This window comes from Archocentrus centrarchus, chromosome 18 (genome assembly GCF_007364275.1).
Source record: "Archocentrus centrarchus isolate MPI-CPG fArcCen1 chromosome 18, fArcCen1, whole genome shotgun sequence".
Classification (NCBI taxonomy): Eukaryota; Metazoa; Chordata; class Actinopteri; order Cichliformes; family Cichlidae; genus Archocentrus; species Archocentrus centrarchus.
The window spans coordinates 15560552-15579831 of NC_044363.1; the positions used below are offsets into that span (position 1 = coordinate 15560552).

Sequence of the window (19280 nt, forward strand, 5' to 3'; positions counted from 1 at the left end):
CAAAAATAAACACCTACAAGCAATTTAAAAATATATTTCAGTGTGCGAATGTGCTTCAATAACACTGTAAGATATTTGATTTGAGTTTGATTTTAATAAACATAAACCCACGACTCCTTTAACGGAGGAACACACTGTAAACTTTTGTGCCATTTTCCCCCTTTTGCGGCGCAGACGTTTTTGCAGCCGTGCATGACTGCAACAAGATTATTATTATTATCAGGGTACTACTACAGCGATATCCTGACCGCGGTGCCCAGCAGGAGGTAACCACCCGGGCCTAGCTTGGTGCAGGTTTAGTTTCGGTTTTGCGTTCGGGGTTTTCACCGGTTGTTATGATGTCCCTGTCCGCCGCTGGCTGGCTTCCTCATCCGCCCGGCCGCTGCAGGGACGTGACTCTGAGCGCTGCTTCCGAGGAGCGATCATCGTGCAGCATGTGGTAAACTTTGGACCTTATACGTAGTTGTTGTTGTTTTATTGCGGAAGAGTGAAGGAAGTTGCGCCGCCGCCGCCGCCGCCGCTGTTGCTGGAAACGAAACTTTGAAGGCGCAGATCGACCTCACGTAAGAAAACGACACTAAAAATGATTTGATTTTTATTGTTACGCGTTTATGTGTTTATACTGAACATATTACGCTCCAGTAAGCGGAACAGTCCGTTTCCTGGTATTCGGATCATTTGAGGAAACTGTTTCCCAGCACTCAGCTCTCTTATTAGATAGAGCCTGATCAGCGGGCCACATCTTACAGGCTGGTAGCAGACTACGTTTTCTGTCTGTAAAGGGCTTTATAGGCCAGGTTTCTTTAGCTGTGAGGGAGCTGCAGACACAGTCTGCTTGTTAAAGTAGGTGTTTTGTATGCAGTTGGTAATAAAATGTCAGAATCGGGCGCTGGAGCCTTGTTTACGTGAAGGTAACCCCGGACTTTTCAGGTGCAAAGGTGGCACAGAGGTACTTGTAATACTGTCATTTTGTGCTCCCAACTTTTCCCGCTCCATATTTTGCTTAAAAAAATGTGGAAAAGCCTGCATTAAACCGGTTGATCCCCAAACATCCTGGCTTGTTGCAAATGGCTGCGAGTGTGAGTAGATTAACCAAAAAGAGAAGAGGCGAAGTTCCCCTCTAGCCCAGACTCAAACGCTGCATCAGTATCAAAGGGTACTTATTTTTGTTTATTTCCATACTTTTATTTTCGGACTGCACCAGAGCTGATTGGCTATGCCTGTCAAACAGAAAGTAGTTTTGGGGGATCACCGCCATAATTGGTTCTGGGGATATCCCATTTATATGACATCAAACAGACCCAAGACTGGAAAAAAACAAAACAAAAAACAAATGTGGAGCCTTTAGAGCAGCCTGAAGCTTTGGGCTCACAGGGATTACTTGTATGTGTGCTGACCTTGTTATTAGAAACCTTATCCATGTTCAATAATCAGCACTTTGATCTGATAACATATCAGCAATGTCAGAAAGTTGACTCAGTTCAAATAGACGCAGCTATTTCCTAGTTTCAGCAACTGTTTTGACTGTAAATTATGTTCAGATTTTGAACTGTTGGGACATTTATGCCAATTTTCTTTACAGACAAAATAACTGGTATGGTTGACTCGGCTAAATAATTACCCAAGATTTGACTGGTACCTGTGCCTTTAATGATCTTTAACTCATTATTGATTACGTTATTGATTCCACATTTGTTTTCTGTGTGGCAAGCACGGGTCTGTGCAGGTTTTCAGCATTAATAGAGTCTGAGCACAGGGTGGAACCAGAGTTGGAAGGAGGCGAGCATGTGACTATTACTCAGGTGTACAAAAGTTGCATTGACATCAGTCATTGCTTTTACAAGGTGCAGACATCAGGCAGAATGCATGACAGAAAATGACAAACTTCCAGTAGACTGGAAGATCTGTGACCGGTTTTTAGCTGGAGCTGATTATCTATGATTTTTATAATTTATCGTGCTTTTTTTCAGCTTACCTTCATAACACTGTAATCCATGTGGCAGCTTGGTCCCCTGACATTTGAATGTACAACATTTCACCCATTTTAGTAAATGTTGGCTGTTGTTATTAAAAAAAAAAACATTTTAAAAACTCAAACCCTAAAACTAGGTGAGGGTAATGCTGACAGCACCTTACAGTTCATCGGTTTTCTCCCATAGTGCTTTAACTTAGCCTGATAGATACTGGAACGTGTTTTTCGCAGTATGTTTGACCATCAGCCACCGGTTTAAGAAGAAAGGATGGACGACGAGAGAAGTGACGGAGGCGAGCCGGAGGTGGAGGATGAGTTTGCGTGCGCCGGGATGCTGCGGGGATCTCTGACGTCCCTGCACAGCACGGTGGAGCGGATATTCACGGTGACGTTCAGCATCGGGGCGGACGATTTGCCTCAGGGCAACAACGGCCAGATATGGCTGAAACTGCGAGGGCCGAGCTCCAACGTGAAAGCCGCCAAGGTGAGACACTGTGCTTGTTTTCCATCCACCCATCCATTTTCTTCCACAATGACCTGTATCTGATTTTATAACCACAACAAACTCACTGTACAAATGAATTAAAGACAACGTCTGTGGTGTGACTTTGCCAACATATGCATGTAAAAATATTGCTTAGAGAGAATGTTGGAAGCAGCAGGAACACAGAGAGAGAGAGCGCTGCGCCCGCCCCAGGAAAGCAAAGTGTTGTTGTGAAGAAGAAGGATGCTGTCAAAAGATTTTTCATTCAGGCTTTTGTAAAAAAATAATTAAATGAACTCCCTCAAGAGGTCCGCAAAGTGCACCTTGTTGTTGCTAACTGAGCAACTGAAGCGTCAGCAAGAAAATTTCCACTGTCTGTATCAGTTAAGTATCTTCGATTTCCCCACTTTCTCCACTGTAAACCGTATTTTTGTATCTCCGTGCAAGAGTTCTCTGACACACACGTGGTGGCTAATCCAGCTTCATCGTGAATCTCGTGGTTTATTTATTTGTTTGGGTTTTTTTTTTTTTTTTTATCTGAGTGTAAAGGGATCCTTCCCAGGTAATGATTCATCAGCGTTTTTTAAATGTTGATTCACCCGTTAAGTTTCGGTCCAAATATGCAAGCAACCTGTTGACACATGCAGTCAGAAAGATTTGTTCACTCATAAAAAGAGAACCAGGCTGGTGCACTCCGAAGTGAGTCCCTGTAGTATAACAGTAATTAACTGTAATTACACGATTGTCATGCATATAGGCAGTTTGAGAAGACATGCAAACCATACGTAGGTGTACTTCCTCTTTGCTAAAGGCCTTTTTTGGCAGACACAAATGTCAGCTTGGCAGAGTGAGATTTGAATATATTTTATTTTGGTTTATTTTAAAACTGCATCTGAAATAAGAACGTTGACCTCACTTGGCCTTCATGTGCAGAGAGCAGCTGTGGATGCTAAAACTAGTATAGTAGGTGCACCACATACTAAACATCTGAGCAAACTCATTCCACTGATGGAGGCTGAGATTCAACAGAAAGCTGTGAAATATGAGAGAATCGGTGGATCTGCTAGGTGGTGGTCAGCTAGATAATTTTATAAACATAAGTGATCATAAAATAATTATTACATGTCCTACTTTTCTTAATTCCTACAGCTAGATTAAAGTGTAAAAGTTGCAACCTTTAAAACTTTAGCACAAATGAAAGGAAGGATCTGCTGTGTAAAGACCTCAGTGGAGTCATTCTTAGGGCCCCGTTACAGCCCACCCTGACACCATCACATACAGCCACGTCCATTTGTGCTCACCTAACACAGCTTTTGCAGCAGCGGCAAAAGGCACAAGGCACTGGCAGGTGTGACGTCACTTTTGTGGTACGGCACTGGTAGGGTGAGAACAGCGAGCGTAAAGCATTAGGGTGTTTTCACGCCTGCAGTGTGTAGTCTGTTTAAATCAAACTCTGGTTTGTTTTCCTCAGTGTCATGGCTTATTTGTGCAGATGTGAACATGGTAGTCACACTAAAACTTCTGCACAGGGACCCGTTGTAGGGGGGTGGTGTCGGCCCAGTTTTGAAGAAACTACAGAGCGCGCTTATTGTGAGAATGTGATCTGACCTCAAGCTGACCCAATTATTGGGAGTACGCTGCATGTTTGAGCTAAACCCCTTCCCGTAGCCAGGAATGCTTTAAAAACATATAAAGTATTGCCCAGATAAACACAAATTTAGGAGAAAAATTCTCCATGTCATCTGCTAGACCAGAACCCAGCACCTTTCTTCCTGCACCCTTCTTCTGCCCCAGAGGCAGACTGACTGTTCTCATTATTTGGAGTTTCTCTCTTTGAAAAGAAACCAAACCACGAGAAAATGCTACAAGTTTACGAGCTCATCAACTGATTAAGGCCAGAATAAGCAAACAATGTCTCTGCTTTAAAATTCCCCATCTTTGACATGTTATTCGTGGAGGAAAGGACTTGACAAAAAAACAAAAAACATCCACAATATGGTATATTGAAAGAACATTAAACAGAGCTAGTTCTGGCTCTTTCTGTGGAGAGTTTCTTTTCCCTGATTGCTAAAGTTTAATAACACAGGATCTCTCTGTCTTTTAGTTATTTGTGAAAGGAGTTGTGAACCAGGAGGAGCAACAGGAGGTTACGTATCCTGATGTCCTTCACTGCGTCTTCTGTGGAGCCAAAGGCCTGTTCATGGACAGCCTGATAAGAAGCACCTCAGCGCATATAGTGGTAAGAGCACAACAATCGGCTGATTTTGCAGTTATAGTTACTAATCGCACTAATGTGAGTTTTTGCAGTATTTAGGAGCAGAACCGGTGTTATATTAGTAACATCTTTGTTTCCCTACTACAGTGGTTCTCAGACTTTTTCTTTCATGATGAAAAAAGTTCACACCCCACAGATTTTAAGGATTTTGCCAGAATCTTGTTGATAGCTGTGGATCCAGTTGAGGTGCAACTTGCTAAGGGACAACTAACCAAATATTAGTCGGGGTGTATGTATATATTTGAGCCTGTGTGGATTAGCCTCCTGAGACCCTGCGTCCACATATGGGGACATTACATTTTGGCTTTGCTGCACCTTATACTTCAAGGTGCTCAGTTTGTTAAGTCACTTTGTTAAGTCATGTTGTTTTTTTTGTTTTTCCTGTTCAAAGAGGAAGCTTGGTATATATACATTCCAGGTCCATCTAATCACAAATATCTAGAAGAAATTGAAAATTCATTGCAAACACAAGCTCGGGCTTCAGGAGGTTAGAGAAAATCCAAAATAAATTCAAACTTGTGCACCCAATACTTGTTTTTTTTGTTAAGTCATTAAAGATGTATGGTGTACATCTGACTAACTGGTTAATCATCTCAAGTCTAATTCACACTATCTGGTAAAGAGAACTTAAACCTTACAAATTTTTTTCCATTGTTGTCACCCACCGGGAGAGTACAGAAGTTCAGTTTTAAGTCTTAGAGACTTATTTAAAAACACACACATTACACTAAATGAAAAGAGAAAAAAGTTTTAAGGGGAGCATTGCATTAACTGACGTAGTTCAAACTGAAACCTTGACTCACCCCACTCATTGCACAAATCCCCAACAAGCTTAGTGTGCCATCATTCACTGGTGACACAACAAAGATATTGACTAATGATGTGGTACCAACAGATTACAGTACTGTTACTTCAATAAGAAATTACATTATTAGTCAATATCAGTATTACGCTATCAGCTAAAAATGTGTCACACGCCTTCAAGAAGTTATAAACTGTCTTTAAGACCGTGAAGTCCTTATTGGGAATTTCTGATCTATTCTTAACGCCATTTGTAGAACATAAAAATACAACTCAGGAAAGTTTGACTGCTTTCTAAGAACTTTCTTTTTCAATATTATCTGTTAATCATAAAATACTTGGAAATACCTTTTTAATCTTACTTCATCGCCTAGTTTGAAATAACTAGAAAATTAGTAAAGGATTTTAAGACTTCTTCCTTTGAATATTTCGATATATGCTTCCTAAACTTTCTTGTGCTTATTTATTAAAGGTGGGAAATTCCACTGAGACTATTTTAAGGTTCTTGTTTTAATGTTTGCAAAGGTTTAAGTTAAGGGAGCAGGGGAGCTGCCTGATTTGCAGGTAGGAGCTACCTGAAGGATTAGGAGATGTGGCCCAGTACATTTCTGAATCAGAATCAGAACAGCTTTATTGTCATTATATGTCAAACATATAACGAAATCAGCTTGAAGCAGTCCAGGTTCCACAGCTGGCAAAGGCATAGACTGTAAGTAAATGATGGACATCGCAACTGTGCCACATCCCATTGGCCTCTCCCATGGGTTCATATTTCCATAACTCAACTTATTTGATTCTCTCAGTCTTTTTAAACAGATTCTTTATATAAATGTCAAGAATCAGCAGGCAAGTGGCAGGATTTATGGTACCAGAATCTTTCTGGTCTCTGTTTGGAGTCCACTTGTTGTCAGGTTTTGATTGCATGCAGGTGAATATCCACATGGACAGCAAAACAGGGGAGGCTTATGTCAAAATGCATCCAATACTCATTGGTTATCATTTGACAATGATTTACCTTTCTATTAAGTTCTTATTTAATTTACCTGCATAATTTATTATTGCTCAGCAGATGCAAGACCTGAAAACTAGATGTTGCCCAACTATCCATTAAAGACAACAGTAAAGGCAATTTTTTTAGAGGCTTCTTTGGTCTAAATGGCCTGTTATATTTTTATTTTGCTGTCATTAGTAGCACTCTGATTAATGTCATCACGTTTTTTTAATTCCAAACCAGGTTGGCGCTACAGGATTCCTGCTTATATCAGGTCTGGCGGAGCCGGTGGTCCGAGCCTATTCTCTTATTACAGACCTGGTGGAGAGGTACAAGGGTACGCAGTCCAAGCGCCCTGGAGATGGAGGCTCCGGTGAGTCCCTGGATTCACGCCGGGCCTTCAAAGCTCTGGTGGAGAAATGGGAAGACAGACACATCTTGGATCTACTTGTGCTGCCAGGATCAGTGAAGGAAATCCTGTTGGATTTGGTGAAAGAATCAGGGCTTGGATCAAACCATAGTCCATCACTGACAGATGTAAATACAGGAGTAAGATCACACGGGGATTCAGAGGATAGGTGGAAAATACCCACTGCCATAAAGCAAACAGTCCCTGATCCTTCTAGCACTACTGAGCGATGGGCTGAAGGGATGGCTGCAGGTGCAGGAAATGACTTTGCAATCAAAGACTCCTTCCTCCAGGCTTTTTCCACGTCTGCAGGCACCAGAGGGAGGGCAGAGGGCGCCGAGGAAGGAGCCACACATTTGCCACAGGAGGTAGGAGAGGAACAGCTGGGGCAAGTGGCAGCACTGGGGGAGGAAAAAGAACAGGAGATGCAGCTGTCGATGGGAAACAAGGAGTTTTGGCTTCTTTTGAAGTTCTTTACCGCCATGGGGTACACAGAGGAAGTCGTGAACCGAGTCCTTGCCAGAACAGGACCTAAAGAGGCATCACAGATTCTGGATTTGGTTCAACAGGAGCAGGATCGCAGTGACAAAGAGCAGAAAGGTCAGATTCTTCCAAACCAAAAGAGCCAAGATGATGTCAATCTGAATCAGTGGGAGAGGAACCGGCCGTGTGAGACAGAGCACCGAGAAGATGGGTCAGAAACAACAGGAGGAGGTGCAGCCATAAGTAACAATGGAGAAATGGAAGAAGCACGAGAGGGAGAAGAAGCGACTGGAGGTACAAGGCATGTTCGGGAAAAAGGCAGCACCAACTTAATGGAGACAGAAAATGAGGAAGACTTTGTCCTGGGAGTGTTGAAAAAAGCGGCAGCCAGCTGTGGGTACACCGAGCAGAATGTAACCAAACTCTACAACTTGCTGCCTGAGGGATCCACTCACCAGCTGCTCCTGGAGCTGCAGAAAGAGGGAGTCAGAGAGGCCGAAGCCTTCAGGGAAGGACCGAGGGAGATGGATGATGTGGTACTGGAGGCAGGCAGACCAAAAGTTGGACCAGCAGACATTGAAATGAGAAGAGAAATTGAGTCTTTTAAACCTGCAGAAAAGAGAGAATCAGATGAGAAGGGTAAGGTAATGATGCCAAACCTTATTGCACCTAATGAGGAACTAGACCCTTGGATTAATATACCCCAGCAGCAGCCTGTGACCCAGTACACCTCAAAACAAAAGCAACACAAACAGTCAAAGTCACAAACTCCTCATATCATCCTACCTGAGGTCAAAGGGCCACCCATGCCTACTTATGCCTCATCCATGGATCTCCAACTCACCAATTTCCAATCTAATAAGCAACAAGCCCACATCAAGCCTAATTCATCTCCTTCAAAACAAAATCATCACGCTCACAACAACCCTTCAAAGCACTCTTTTAAACAAACACTTCAAGGTCCTCAGCCTTCTGTCTCTGGCACAAAGGACTCGTCTCCCACCAGAGGGAGTGACAAACGAAGTTTCGTGTCTCCTCCTTCAGTGGTGGTGACAGGAGAGCAGCGATTCCTGGAGAGCCTGCAGATCCCCTTTGAACTCAAGCTGACAGACAAGCCTGGAGACCCGACACTGAGGGCGATCATTATTGACGGGAGTAACGTGGCTATGAGGTGCGAATTACTGCAAAGAATGGGAAGGTCGTGTGGGGAAAATGCTGTACAGTGCAGGATAGAGTAGCAGAATGATTTTATTGGGGTGTTTATGAGAAGGAAATATGGGTTGTGGATGGTCCTGTCATCCCAAATATAAAGGACTGAGCATTTGAAAAAAATATTTACACTAGGAAGGATCTACCCTTCATGTCCTTCATGAAATATAGATTTATTACACCCCATTTCAGTGTAGTCACCAGGAACATCCTCTACTGCTATATATAAAAGTATAAAGTCTGTTTAATATCTTAATTTTAATATCTGCTCCAGCACAGGTCAAGTAACGATGACAGGTTAGACCCAGTGAGAATAAACCACCTTCACAGTACAGAAAACCACTTTGCACTATGCTTCTCACTGTTGTCAATGAAGCAGAATAATGTGTTGTCAGCTGTGTGTGCAACCCCTTTACAAACCCACACATAAAGTATTTTACATTTTTTACTCTGTGTATATTATCATTTTATAGTAACAGAGCTGATAAACAATAATGCATATCATCTCACTAGATAGTATTCAATTAAAAAATCTGCTAACTAGTTTGAATTTGATTTGTTTATTACCTTTATTGTTTTATTCAGTTTTGTTTGCAACACATCTACTACTAAGCAACCGTAGTTAAGCGTTTCTCTACTTCATGGTCGCTCATCACCGCACAAAGAGCCAGCGCTGGCAGCGTGGTCTGTATTATAAGAGCGCCTGTGAACGCACACCTGTGGCTGCTGGACAGAGTCTGTTTAAAAGAGCAAATATAAAGGTTTATAGAGTGAGCATCAGTTCTGTGCTGTTGAATGAATCAGTTAAAGTCCCGTTTTCCAAAGTTTGTTGTGGCAGTGTGTTAATTATTTGTTCTAGTCTCTGATGGGCTTACCAACCCAGAGAACCCAAATGCAGAACTATTGCTAAAGCATGACACTTACACACAAACACAAAGAGAATGGAGGGGCTAGAGATCAATGCACGTAAAAAAAGAAAGAAAAAAAAAACAAACGGGGTCTGGCTGGTAACAGTAGATGCCAGAATCAGACGTATGCTGCGCTCTTTGTATCTCAGAGCTAGAAATGACACCAGTCCCGATTTGAGTGTGTTCCGACAGCAGTAATTTAAAAAAAAAGGATTTTTTTTTTTAATAATAGAAAATAAATTAATTTAAAAAAAAAAAAAAGAAAGGATTTTGGCTTCCTCCTTAGCAAGGTAGTGCATTCATCTATAACTAGCAATACAGTGAAATGCCTGTTTCTTTGTGCTTTAAAACACTACTGCAGCACATTCACAGATTGAGCCTCATGCTTTGTGTATGGCTTATTCAGCTAGCCGCAAATGCACATCAGTGGTAGTACTGGGTGCTAGTTTTACAGTTTCACTACTGTTTTGCTATCCTAGATCAGAAAATCTGGATTCACTGACTTTCTGAGTAGGAAATCAGACTTGAAGGGTGATAGGGTGACAAGGTCAAATACTCCAGGGGGTTAGGACCTACCTCCTAATTAGCAAAGCGACTTGTTTAGTTCCTTTTAGATGTGTATTTAAAAGTTACTTTCAGGGCCTTTTTGACTGGACAACAGGAAATGGTAAGGTCAGAGGTTCAGAGAATCAAGACACTCTATATTCTTCATCACCGCCTGGCATGTTAAAATGTGTCAGAGACAGAGAGAGTAGTAAAAGAGAGAAAATCCAGTGAACTCTGATCAAATGAATCATCATTTGTAACAGTGATTTCTACTTTAGGTTACGTCTTGATTTTAATGTCAGACTCTGCATTTTTCCACAGTCACGGGCTCGGCCATTTCTTCTCATGTAGAGGAATCGCTCTGGCTGTCCAGCACTTTTGGGACAGAGGCCATCGTCAGATTAGCACCCTAATCCCACAGTGGAGGCAAAAAAGTGACCCCAGGATCAAAGGTAACACTTTCCCCTTAAAACCTAATGTCTCTGCTGCAGAAACTGAACTCTTGTCAGTGTCAACCCATGTAGCACACAGCAGGTGATGTGAGCAGGTTTTAATTACTGGAAATACTTGGTTTAGGTTTTGATTTACAGTCATGTGAAAAAGAAAGTTTCACATGACTCTCTGCAGTCCTGTGAAAAACTAAACACACCCCATGATTCAGCAGCTTGTAGAACCACCTTTATAACTTGAAGTACTCATTTGATGTTATCAGTCTCTGACATCATTGTGGAAGAATTGTGGCACACTCTTCTTGTACAGTGTTGCTTCAGTTCATTGAGGTTTACAGGCATTCATATATGCACAGTTCTCTTAAGTTCCCACCACAGGATTTCAATCAAGTGGAAATTTGGACATTGAGTGGGCCATTGCAGCACCTTGATTCTTTTCTTTTCTTCAGCCACTCTGTTGTAGATTTGCTGCTGTGCTTGGGATCATTTTCCTGTTACATGACCCAGTTTCAGTCAAGCGTTTGCTGTCAGTCAGGTGGCCTCACATTTAACTCATGAATAACTCATTGACTGCAAGGTGTCCATTTCCTGTGGCTGCAAAACAAGTCCGAATCATCACCCCACCACCACACAGAGAACAGACAACAACAACCTGATAATGAACTGATGAGAACACAGACAATATATACACACCTGATAATGGGCTACTGCGAAACACAGGAAGCAAAACTAAACCCAAAGCACAAGGACCAAGACATCCATCCATCCATTTTCTTCCGCTTATCCGGGGCCGGGTCGCGGGGGCAGAAGCCTAAGCAGAGAAGCCCAGGCTTCCCTCTCCCCAGCCACCTCCTTCAGCTCATCCGGAGGGACCCCAAGGCGTTCCCAGGCCAGCCGAGATACATAATCTCTCCAGCGTGTCCTGGGTCTACCACGGGGCCTCTTCCCGGTGGGACATGCCCAGAACACCTCACCCAGGAGGCGGCCAGGAGGCATCCTAATCAGATGCCCGAGCCACCTCAACTGGCTCCTTTCGATGTGGAGGAGCAGCGGCTCTACTCTGAGCCCCTACCGGATGGCCGCACTCCTCACCTTATCTCTAAGGGAGAGGCCAGCCACCCTTCGAAGGAAACTCATTTCTGCCGCTTGTATTCGCGATCTTATTCTTTCGGTCACTACCCAAAGCTCGTGACCATAGGTGAGGGTAGGAACGTAGATCGACCGGTAAATCGAGAGCTTCGCTTTTACGCTAAGCTCCCTCTTCACCACGACGGACCGGTGCAGCGTCTGCATCACTGCAGAAGCAGCCCCGATCCGCCTGTCGATCTCCCGTTCCCTTCTCCCATCACTCGTGAACAAGACCCCGAGATACTTAAACTCCTCCACTTGAGGCAAGAACTCGTTCCTGAGCCGGAGAGGGCACTCCACCCTTTTCCGGCTGAGGACCATGGCCTCAGACTTAGAGGTGCTGATTCTCATGCCAGCCGCTTCACACTCGGCTGCGAACCGTTCCACTGCGAGCTGGAGGCCCCCCCCCCGATGAAGCCAACAGAACCGCATCATCTCCAAAAAGTAGAGATGAGACTCTGAGGCCACCAAGGAAGAAGCCTTCCGCCACCTGGCTACGCCTAGAAATTCTGTCCATAAAAATTATGAACAGAATCGGTGACAAAGGGCAGCCCTGACGGAGTCCAACACCCACAGGACCAAGACATGCCAAAATAAAACAGGAAGTGGAAACACAGACCAAGACTAAGATACATGAACTTGACCGAAGGGCAGAGGATGAACAATAACACACACCACCTTCTCAACCTGAGACACACAAATATCCACAACCAGGAATCCAAACTAAGAACCAAACTAGGAAACACAACATAATACACATAATGGAAAAGCAAAGAACAAAAAAACACAAAATGCTGTAAAAACAGCCCTGGATCATGACATTGTTAAGTCTTTTTTTTATGGCCTACTTTTCTGACTCTACTGTCATGAACTTTAACATTTAACATGCTAACTGAGGCCAGTAGAGTCTGAGATGGAGCTCTTGGGTTTTTTGCAGTTTCTCACCACAGGCTGGGTGAATTTGCTGGGACCTTCACTGCTGGGAAGATTGCAGCATTGTGTTAACGCACACCTGAATGCACCCGACCAGCAAATTGCTAATCTCCTGCTTTTATAGAGGTGCTCACACTTCCGGACGGTCAGTTAGTCAAGTGCATCAGATTATCAGCTGCTACTCACCCTCTTAATTCCTGTGTGTGACAGTGTGGTGAGGTTTTGGTTCAGCTGTAGAGCAGAGGGTTCAGGGGGGTGGTGCCACGAGAGGCTGGGTGTCAGCTGTCAAGCATTTTTTTTGTACCCCTCCCATTTACACAGCGGCGTGCTGGGGCCGAGAGAGAGCAGCACGGACGGCAGCTGGAGAAGCTGCCGGCCAGAAGGATTGAGCAGACTGGGCATCGCCTGAAAAGACACCTGTAGATAGTGAAAGTCAACAGTGCAATTAAGAACACAGGCAAAATTAAGAACTGTGTCCGCGTGCATGTGTGTTGGGAAACCCACAGTGGCAAAAACCTGCATGCAGGAGACAAAATACCCTACTCATTGGCTGTGAGTTTTCTGGGCAGTACCAGACAATTCTCTATTCTCACATTGATCGCACAAGAGGGCAGGCAGGTTAAAGTTTGTTTAATGTAAAGTACTGGAAGAGTTAAGTGAGCTGTATACACTTTAGGGCTGCAGCTAAGTATTATTCTCACTGCTAATTTTTTGTTGAAGTAAGAAACTTAGTTTGGTCTGTAACAGGTGATAAATTTGTTCCATAAGATGCTGAAAATAATCAAGTCTCACATTTCAAAAGCAATGTTAAATTTAAGCATTTGCTTAAAGAAGTGTTTGATTAACTTACATAGAGACATATTTATTTATATGTCTATGTTTATGTTTATATGTCTATGTTTTTTTATGTTTATTTAGACATATTTATTATAATAATGCTTATTAACATAATAGAGTAGCATTTGTGTTGCCTGCATGTCCCGGTGTACTTTATATTTGTAATATCATTATGTACTTGTAGGGCAAAGAGGGAATTTATATAAAATAGGACAGTACCTCACAATAACAGTCATGCACTGTCACAGGGCCAGTAATCCCTGGCCAGGCTGAGGCTATAAACTGGAGCGGCACAGAAACTGTTTGAGTCTGTGTGGCAGGTTGTTCAGCAGTTTTTTCCACCTGTTGTCATTTAGTGATGAAGGCCTGACTTCATCAGTCTGGAGTGACTTTGACTGATTCTTCTTACTGTTGATAAAGCTCATTTCAGTTTTAAATGAATGATCTGAACAACAGACTCAGAGAGATTTTTGCTCCAAAAATTCTAGTTAAGGCATATAAGTCGCACGCTATGAGTATGTAGTTAGCACTTCAGTGAGGTCAGGCCATGACCTCGCCTTGGCTCCACCCCGTTGTCTGTGTTTGCGCCACATTCCTGCTAACCCTGGATTCTGCGTGACTTCAAAAGAGAAAACAAGTCATGCTGAGTGAATGCATATTCATTATGAGCTTTCAGCATACGTGTGGGTGTTTCTCATTACAGCAGACTAAACCATAAACAGAGTGTTGTTTGTTCCTGTCTCTCAGAGAAGCACTATCTGACAGAGCTGCAGAACCTGGGCCTGCTCTCCTACACCCCCTCCAGAGAGTTCCAAGGCAAGAGGATCACCTCGTATGATGACAGGTAGATGGGCTATCTTATACAAGACTCTGAGACATTGTGTTTTTTTTACACAACCTACAACCACAGTTGGGATCCCAACCCATTTCCTGTGGTTTTGTTGCTGTCCAGACTGTATGAAGTCCATCAGGATACAGTTCAGATATAACCAAAAACTGATTTGACCTGGCAGTCTAAACAAGGCCTTAGGTGAAAACCACTCTATTAATAACTAATGTCCTTTTGAGAATCTACATAGCATTTGAATACTAAAGATGGAAGTAAGTCATTGGGGACCAGTTTTTGCATCTGTAAATCATCTGGCTGTCACAGCTGACTTCAGTGTTTCCGGCCGAAGTCAGTGGGCCAAGAAGTTTGGTGGTGCCGAGCCACCTGAAAGCTTTCCACATAAAATCACAGAGTTCCTCTCACCTGACCCCCCTCAGCCTCATCAGCTGGTTTTACAATAACCCTAGCATATTCAACAAAGTCATGCAAAATTTTTACCAACCACTTATGCCATATGGTGATATAACCCTTTCCTTTCCTGGCCAAATTAAATGTGATTGTGCTTGTGATTTCAGTGCATCTTTGTGAGCTGGATGGATTCCCACGACTCCTCTTTGCATAGAATTTCTTCATCATTTGCACTAAATTCAAAGCATTTCCAAACAGCGGATGATGCTCCACTATGAGTGCCAAGCTCTGTCTGTGCCACACATTTGATTTTGATTACGATGGTCGGTTATCTGTCGTATATCTGGCTTTTATCACACTGTTACTCCTCCAGATTGCATTCAACATCAGTGGAAACATTGATGCAGCCACATTATCAGGCTTTGATTTAGGGAGTGCATAATTTGCTTTTGCTTTGCTTTCTATTGGCAGAGCACATTCTCATTTCGGGGTGGACGATACAGCCTCAAAACTCTATTAGAATTCAAGAAAATCTACAGTAACGATATTTGTGACGATATAGTAAAAAAACAATGTTTTTTTGATGCTTGCAGTTTGCAAGCAGTTTATAAGTAAATTAAGTATATTTTCCATCATTCTTTTCCAGTGAGTTATTGTCATTGATGATGCGCTACATCATTAGAAGTGTGGACCTGCTGAAACAAGGTGCCAGCAGCATTATAGTGCAATAGCAGTGACACAAGTTTGCTAGGCTAGGCTGCACGCGCAGTTGGTGCACTGTAATCTTAATTCTCTGTGTGGGTACAAAAACCAGGCCCTCAATTGTTGAGGGTTAATTCTTCAGGAGCTGCACAATATAAAATAATAAAACTGAAAAATATTTTTAACTTGTATCTTGCGTAGAGGTTTTTAACCAGCTGCTCAAAGTCTTGCTTTTCCACCGTGTAAACACAACAGTAATTTCCACCCACCATTTGCTCTTCCTGTCATACTGAGTGCAGCTAATGAGTGCTCCAGCAATGCTCGGTGGAGCTCGGTGTTTACTTTTGGGTCATCAGCAACTGCTAAAGTGCCTATAACCCAAAATTAAATCATTAAATAAACCATAGTTGTTATACATTTAAAAAAAAATCACCTGATTCTGACAGGGTCAGGTGAGATCTCTGTTGTTGTTGTTTTTTTTATTTTTTTGTTTTTTGTTTTGTTTTTGTTTTGTTTTGTTTTTTTTTGGGGGGGGGGGGGGGGGGGGGGGGTTACATTTGCCTGCTTTCATACAGAAGGAGTATTTTTCAGTGGAAATGCTTGAAAACTGTTCTAGATTGAACTGGAGCAGCTCTGTTATGCCACCGTGGGATACATTAGTCTTCTTTTCCAGGTTAATTCGATCTCTTAAACCACTTCTCTGTGTTTCTGCAGACTAATACTGAAGCATGCACAGAAGACAGATGGTGTGATCGTGACCAACGACAACCTGAGAGACCTCTCGGATGAGTCTCCTGTATGGAGGGACATCATCAAAAAGAGGTAGGGCAGTGCTGTGCTCATATACTGCAGTGAGGAGGAGACTGAGACTTTCTGACTGGTAGAAAAAGATGTCTTTTTGCACTGAACTGCACTGAAACGTTTTTACTCACAGTTATCAAATGTAATAAAAGAACTGCTACTCAATCTTCAACCACTAGTCTAAGTAACAATCTCTGCCTGCTTTTGTCCTGTTTTAAAAAGTTGGTCTTTAATGGGCAGAAAATGCTGTCAATACCATATGCAACTTTTTTCAGTAAATATATTTTTTCTTGTGTGATCTGTTGTTGCTTCCCCAGACTTCTTCAGTATACATTTGTCGGGGATCACTTCATGGTCCCTGACGACCCTCTTGGAAGAGGAGGACCTCACCTGGATGACTTCCTGCGTTCAGAGCACAGGTAACAAACCAGAGGTATCTAATCCTATCCTACCCTTTGAGAATAATTCTGTGTGATGCTTCATTTTTTCCCTCAACATCTTTCAGGAGTCCCAATCCAGGAAACCACTCTTTTGCCGGTTCGGCCTCCTCTTTCCCTTCCTCCAAACAGCCGCGCTCCCAAACAGAGGTCTTCAACTTCCGTGACCGGACGCTAGGGGGCACACTGGATGCTTTGGGCAGAGGCGGTCGGGGTAGAGGGAGAGGGCACGGAAAGGGATTGGACACGGGACAGAAGGACAGGCAGTACGAGGCTGCAGGTCATGGCCTTGGGGTCAGGGCCGAGAGGAGTCCCAAAGAAACAGCCATCCTGAGAGAGCAGCTCTGTCAGATTTTCCCTAATCAGGACAACATGGTGACGCTGGTGCTGCAGTGCCACTCAGCAGAGACGGACATCAACGTGCTGTCTGACCTGATCTTGGAGCAGCAAAAAGACTAGGAATCTTTTAGTTTTAGTGGTGTAATCTTTAATTTTCTTGCTGAATTTTGCTGATTTAATTATTTTACTTGTGTGACAATAGACTGTATGTAAAAGATGGATTTAGGAACTGTGACATCACACATTGGTTTATGGTTTTTACTTTAATCTGACACCATGACAGTGAAGTGGATTTAGCTTTTTGAAGAGAAAAATGACGATATACACTCATATAGTAATGACTTTTCTTGAAAAGTCATATAGTAATGACTTTTCAAGAAAAGGCTGGCCACACACTAAATCATGTACCGTTGCATCATCTATTACTTTAAATGCACACAAAATTAACATCATGCTGTGTTTAAACTAATAATTAATATCATATCTTGACCAAAAATTATTTAGCTCTCAAATCAAATGAGGAGTGATGGGAAATAACCAGAGCTGCAGCTGATCGTTAAAAAGAATGCTTCAGTTTTTAAATTCAAAGGCCACATCCATCTTTTAAATGCCATCTGTGTGTGTGTGTGTGTGTGTGTGTGTGTGTGTGTGTGTGTGTGTGTGGGAGGCTGGGTGGGTGGGTGGCACCAAAATAACTACCGATACTCATCTGCTTATACACTGTACACATACTATGCCAAACATGAAACCTATAAGAAAAAATACCCTTAATTAAAGCTAAAACTGGACCACCTCTGTCAAATGGGCCAGCATCAGCCCCCAATGATAGAAATTTATTATTTCTTATAAATTTTCAGTTTTTTTTTGTTTTTTTTACAAGACTATACAGATGGCCCTACATGTTTTTGACCACATTAGTCCAACACTTTGGTCCAATTTGACACATCTCATCTATTACCAAAGGACAACACAATTTTGTGTAGATGGTCTTTGTTCTCACTGGTTTAAACCTGTCAGCAAACCTGTAAAATTATTCCTATAGCACTATCAGCGTTTAAGAGTGTATTTTAGCTTAGTTTGATTTATGTCAAAGCACCAACAAAACCCAAGACATTCCAGTCTGTAGCTTTATTGTTAAACATTAGCATGCTAACACACCAAACTAAGATGTGAACATATGATTAACATATTAGTTAGTGTGCTAACTCACCAACTTACCATGTTAACATATGTTGAATATATTAGTTAGCATGCTAACACAGCAAACTAACGTGACTATATGCTAAATATATTAGTTAGAATGCTAATATTAGCATTTAGCTTAAATACATGTTGCCATCTTCAGTGATACCAGCTCAGCTGTAGATTCTTATTTTCTTGTATTTTTATAAGTCTAATAATAAAGTCAGTCCATAATGACACCTATTATCTATCTTTTTGTGGGTCATTTTGACTCTGGGAAAACTAGCGTGGAGCCCATATGGCTTTAATGTATTTTACTATGGAGCCATTTTAATAGTGCATTGGGTTTAGAGGAGGATTTGCAGAATGAGAAGAGTAAAATTAAAATACATACTTTGAGCGTTATTCTGTTGCTTTTCCTTTAATTTTAAAGCTACCAGTTGATTTAAAAATACTGCCATCTACCAGGTATAAATACATTTAAATCAGAGGGACATGGGTGGTTCTGGTAGAATAGATATGGATATAACTGGTGTAAGAGAGCTTGTCTGGCTATAAAGGTAATAAACCAATCTTTGCAACATTCTGCACACTTAACTATATATTTTAACTTATTTTAATTAGGTGTGATGTTTGTCATAACTTTGGTTATGGGTCTATAATCTTATCTATAAGGATGATGAAATTAAGAGCAAGCCAAAAGATTCAAAGTTCACTTTTCATCCAGATGTCAATGTTAATGTACTTCAGTGTGAAATAAATAGCAGTAATCTTATTTGAATTGTTAATATTTATACATTTTAAGATCTTATTCTTGATTAAAATTATTTTTAAAAAAATTGTGTTTCCATTGTCCTCTGTTAACTTCTCAGTGTATGTAGAGGTAATCCCTGTGAACTACAAGCTCAGGGTTCAAACGGCTCTAAATGCTCTTGGACTTGTATGTCTGCACATAACCACCAAGACCTGCTATTGAAACCTTCTGTTTGTGAGGATCAGTCAGTATGTATCCATACTAACATCCAGTACAAAACAAGTAAGGATTATTCTGAATGAATCAGCCCAAGCATAAAAAAAAGCAAATAAAAGGCCAAATGTAAATTTAAAATTATTCAGGCATACTAACCTAACTCAAGGGACAAATCAGTGTTGTGTCT

General features: G+C 42.0%; 1 protein-coding gene across 1 annotated transcript; it reads left to right on the forward strand.

Moving 5' to 3' along the window:
• The first annotated feature begins 314 nt into the window (after window positions 1-314).
• Window positions 315-18886, forward strand: LOC115797136 (NEDD4-binding protein 1-like). The gene is made up of 9 exons (XM_030753620.1): window positions 315-563; window positions 2204-2456; window positions 4561-4695; window positions 6767-8586; window positions 10400-10530; window positions 14173-14269; window positions 16079-16186; window positions 16483-16584; window positions 16671-18886. The coding sequence occupies exons 2-9, from the start codon at window positions 2241-2243 to the stop codon at window positions 17059-17061; spliced, it is 3000 nt and encodes a 999-aa protein (XP_030609480.1). The 5' UTR covers window positions 315-563; window positions 2204-2240; the 3' UTR covers window positions 17062-18886.
• Window positions 18887-19280: the final 394 nt, after the last annotated feature.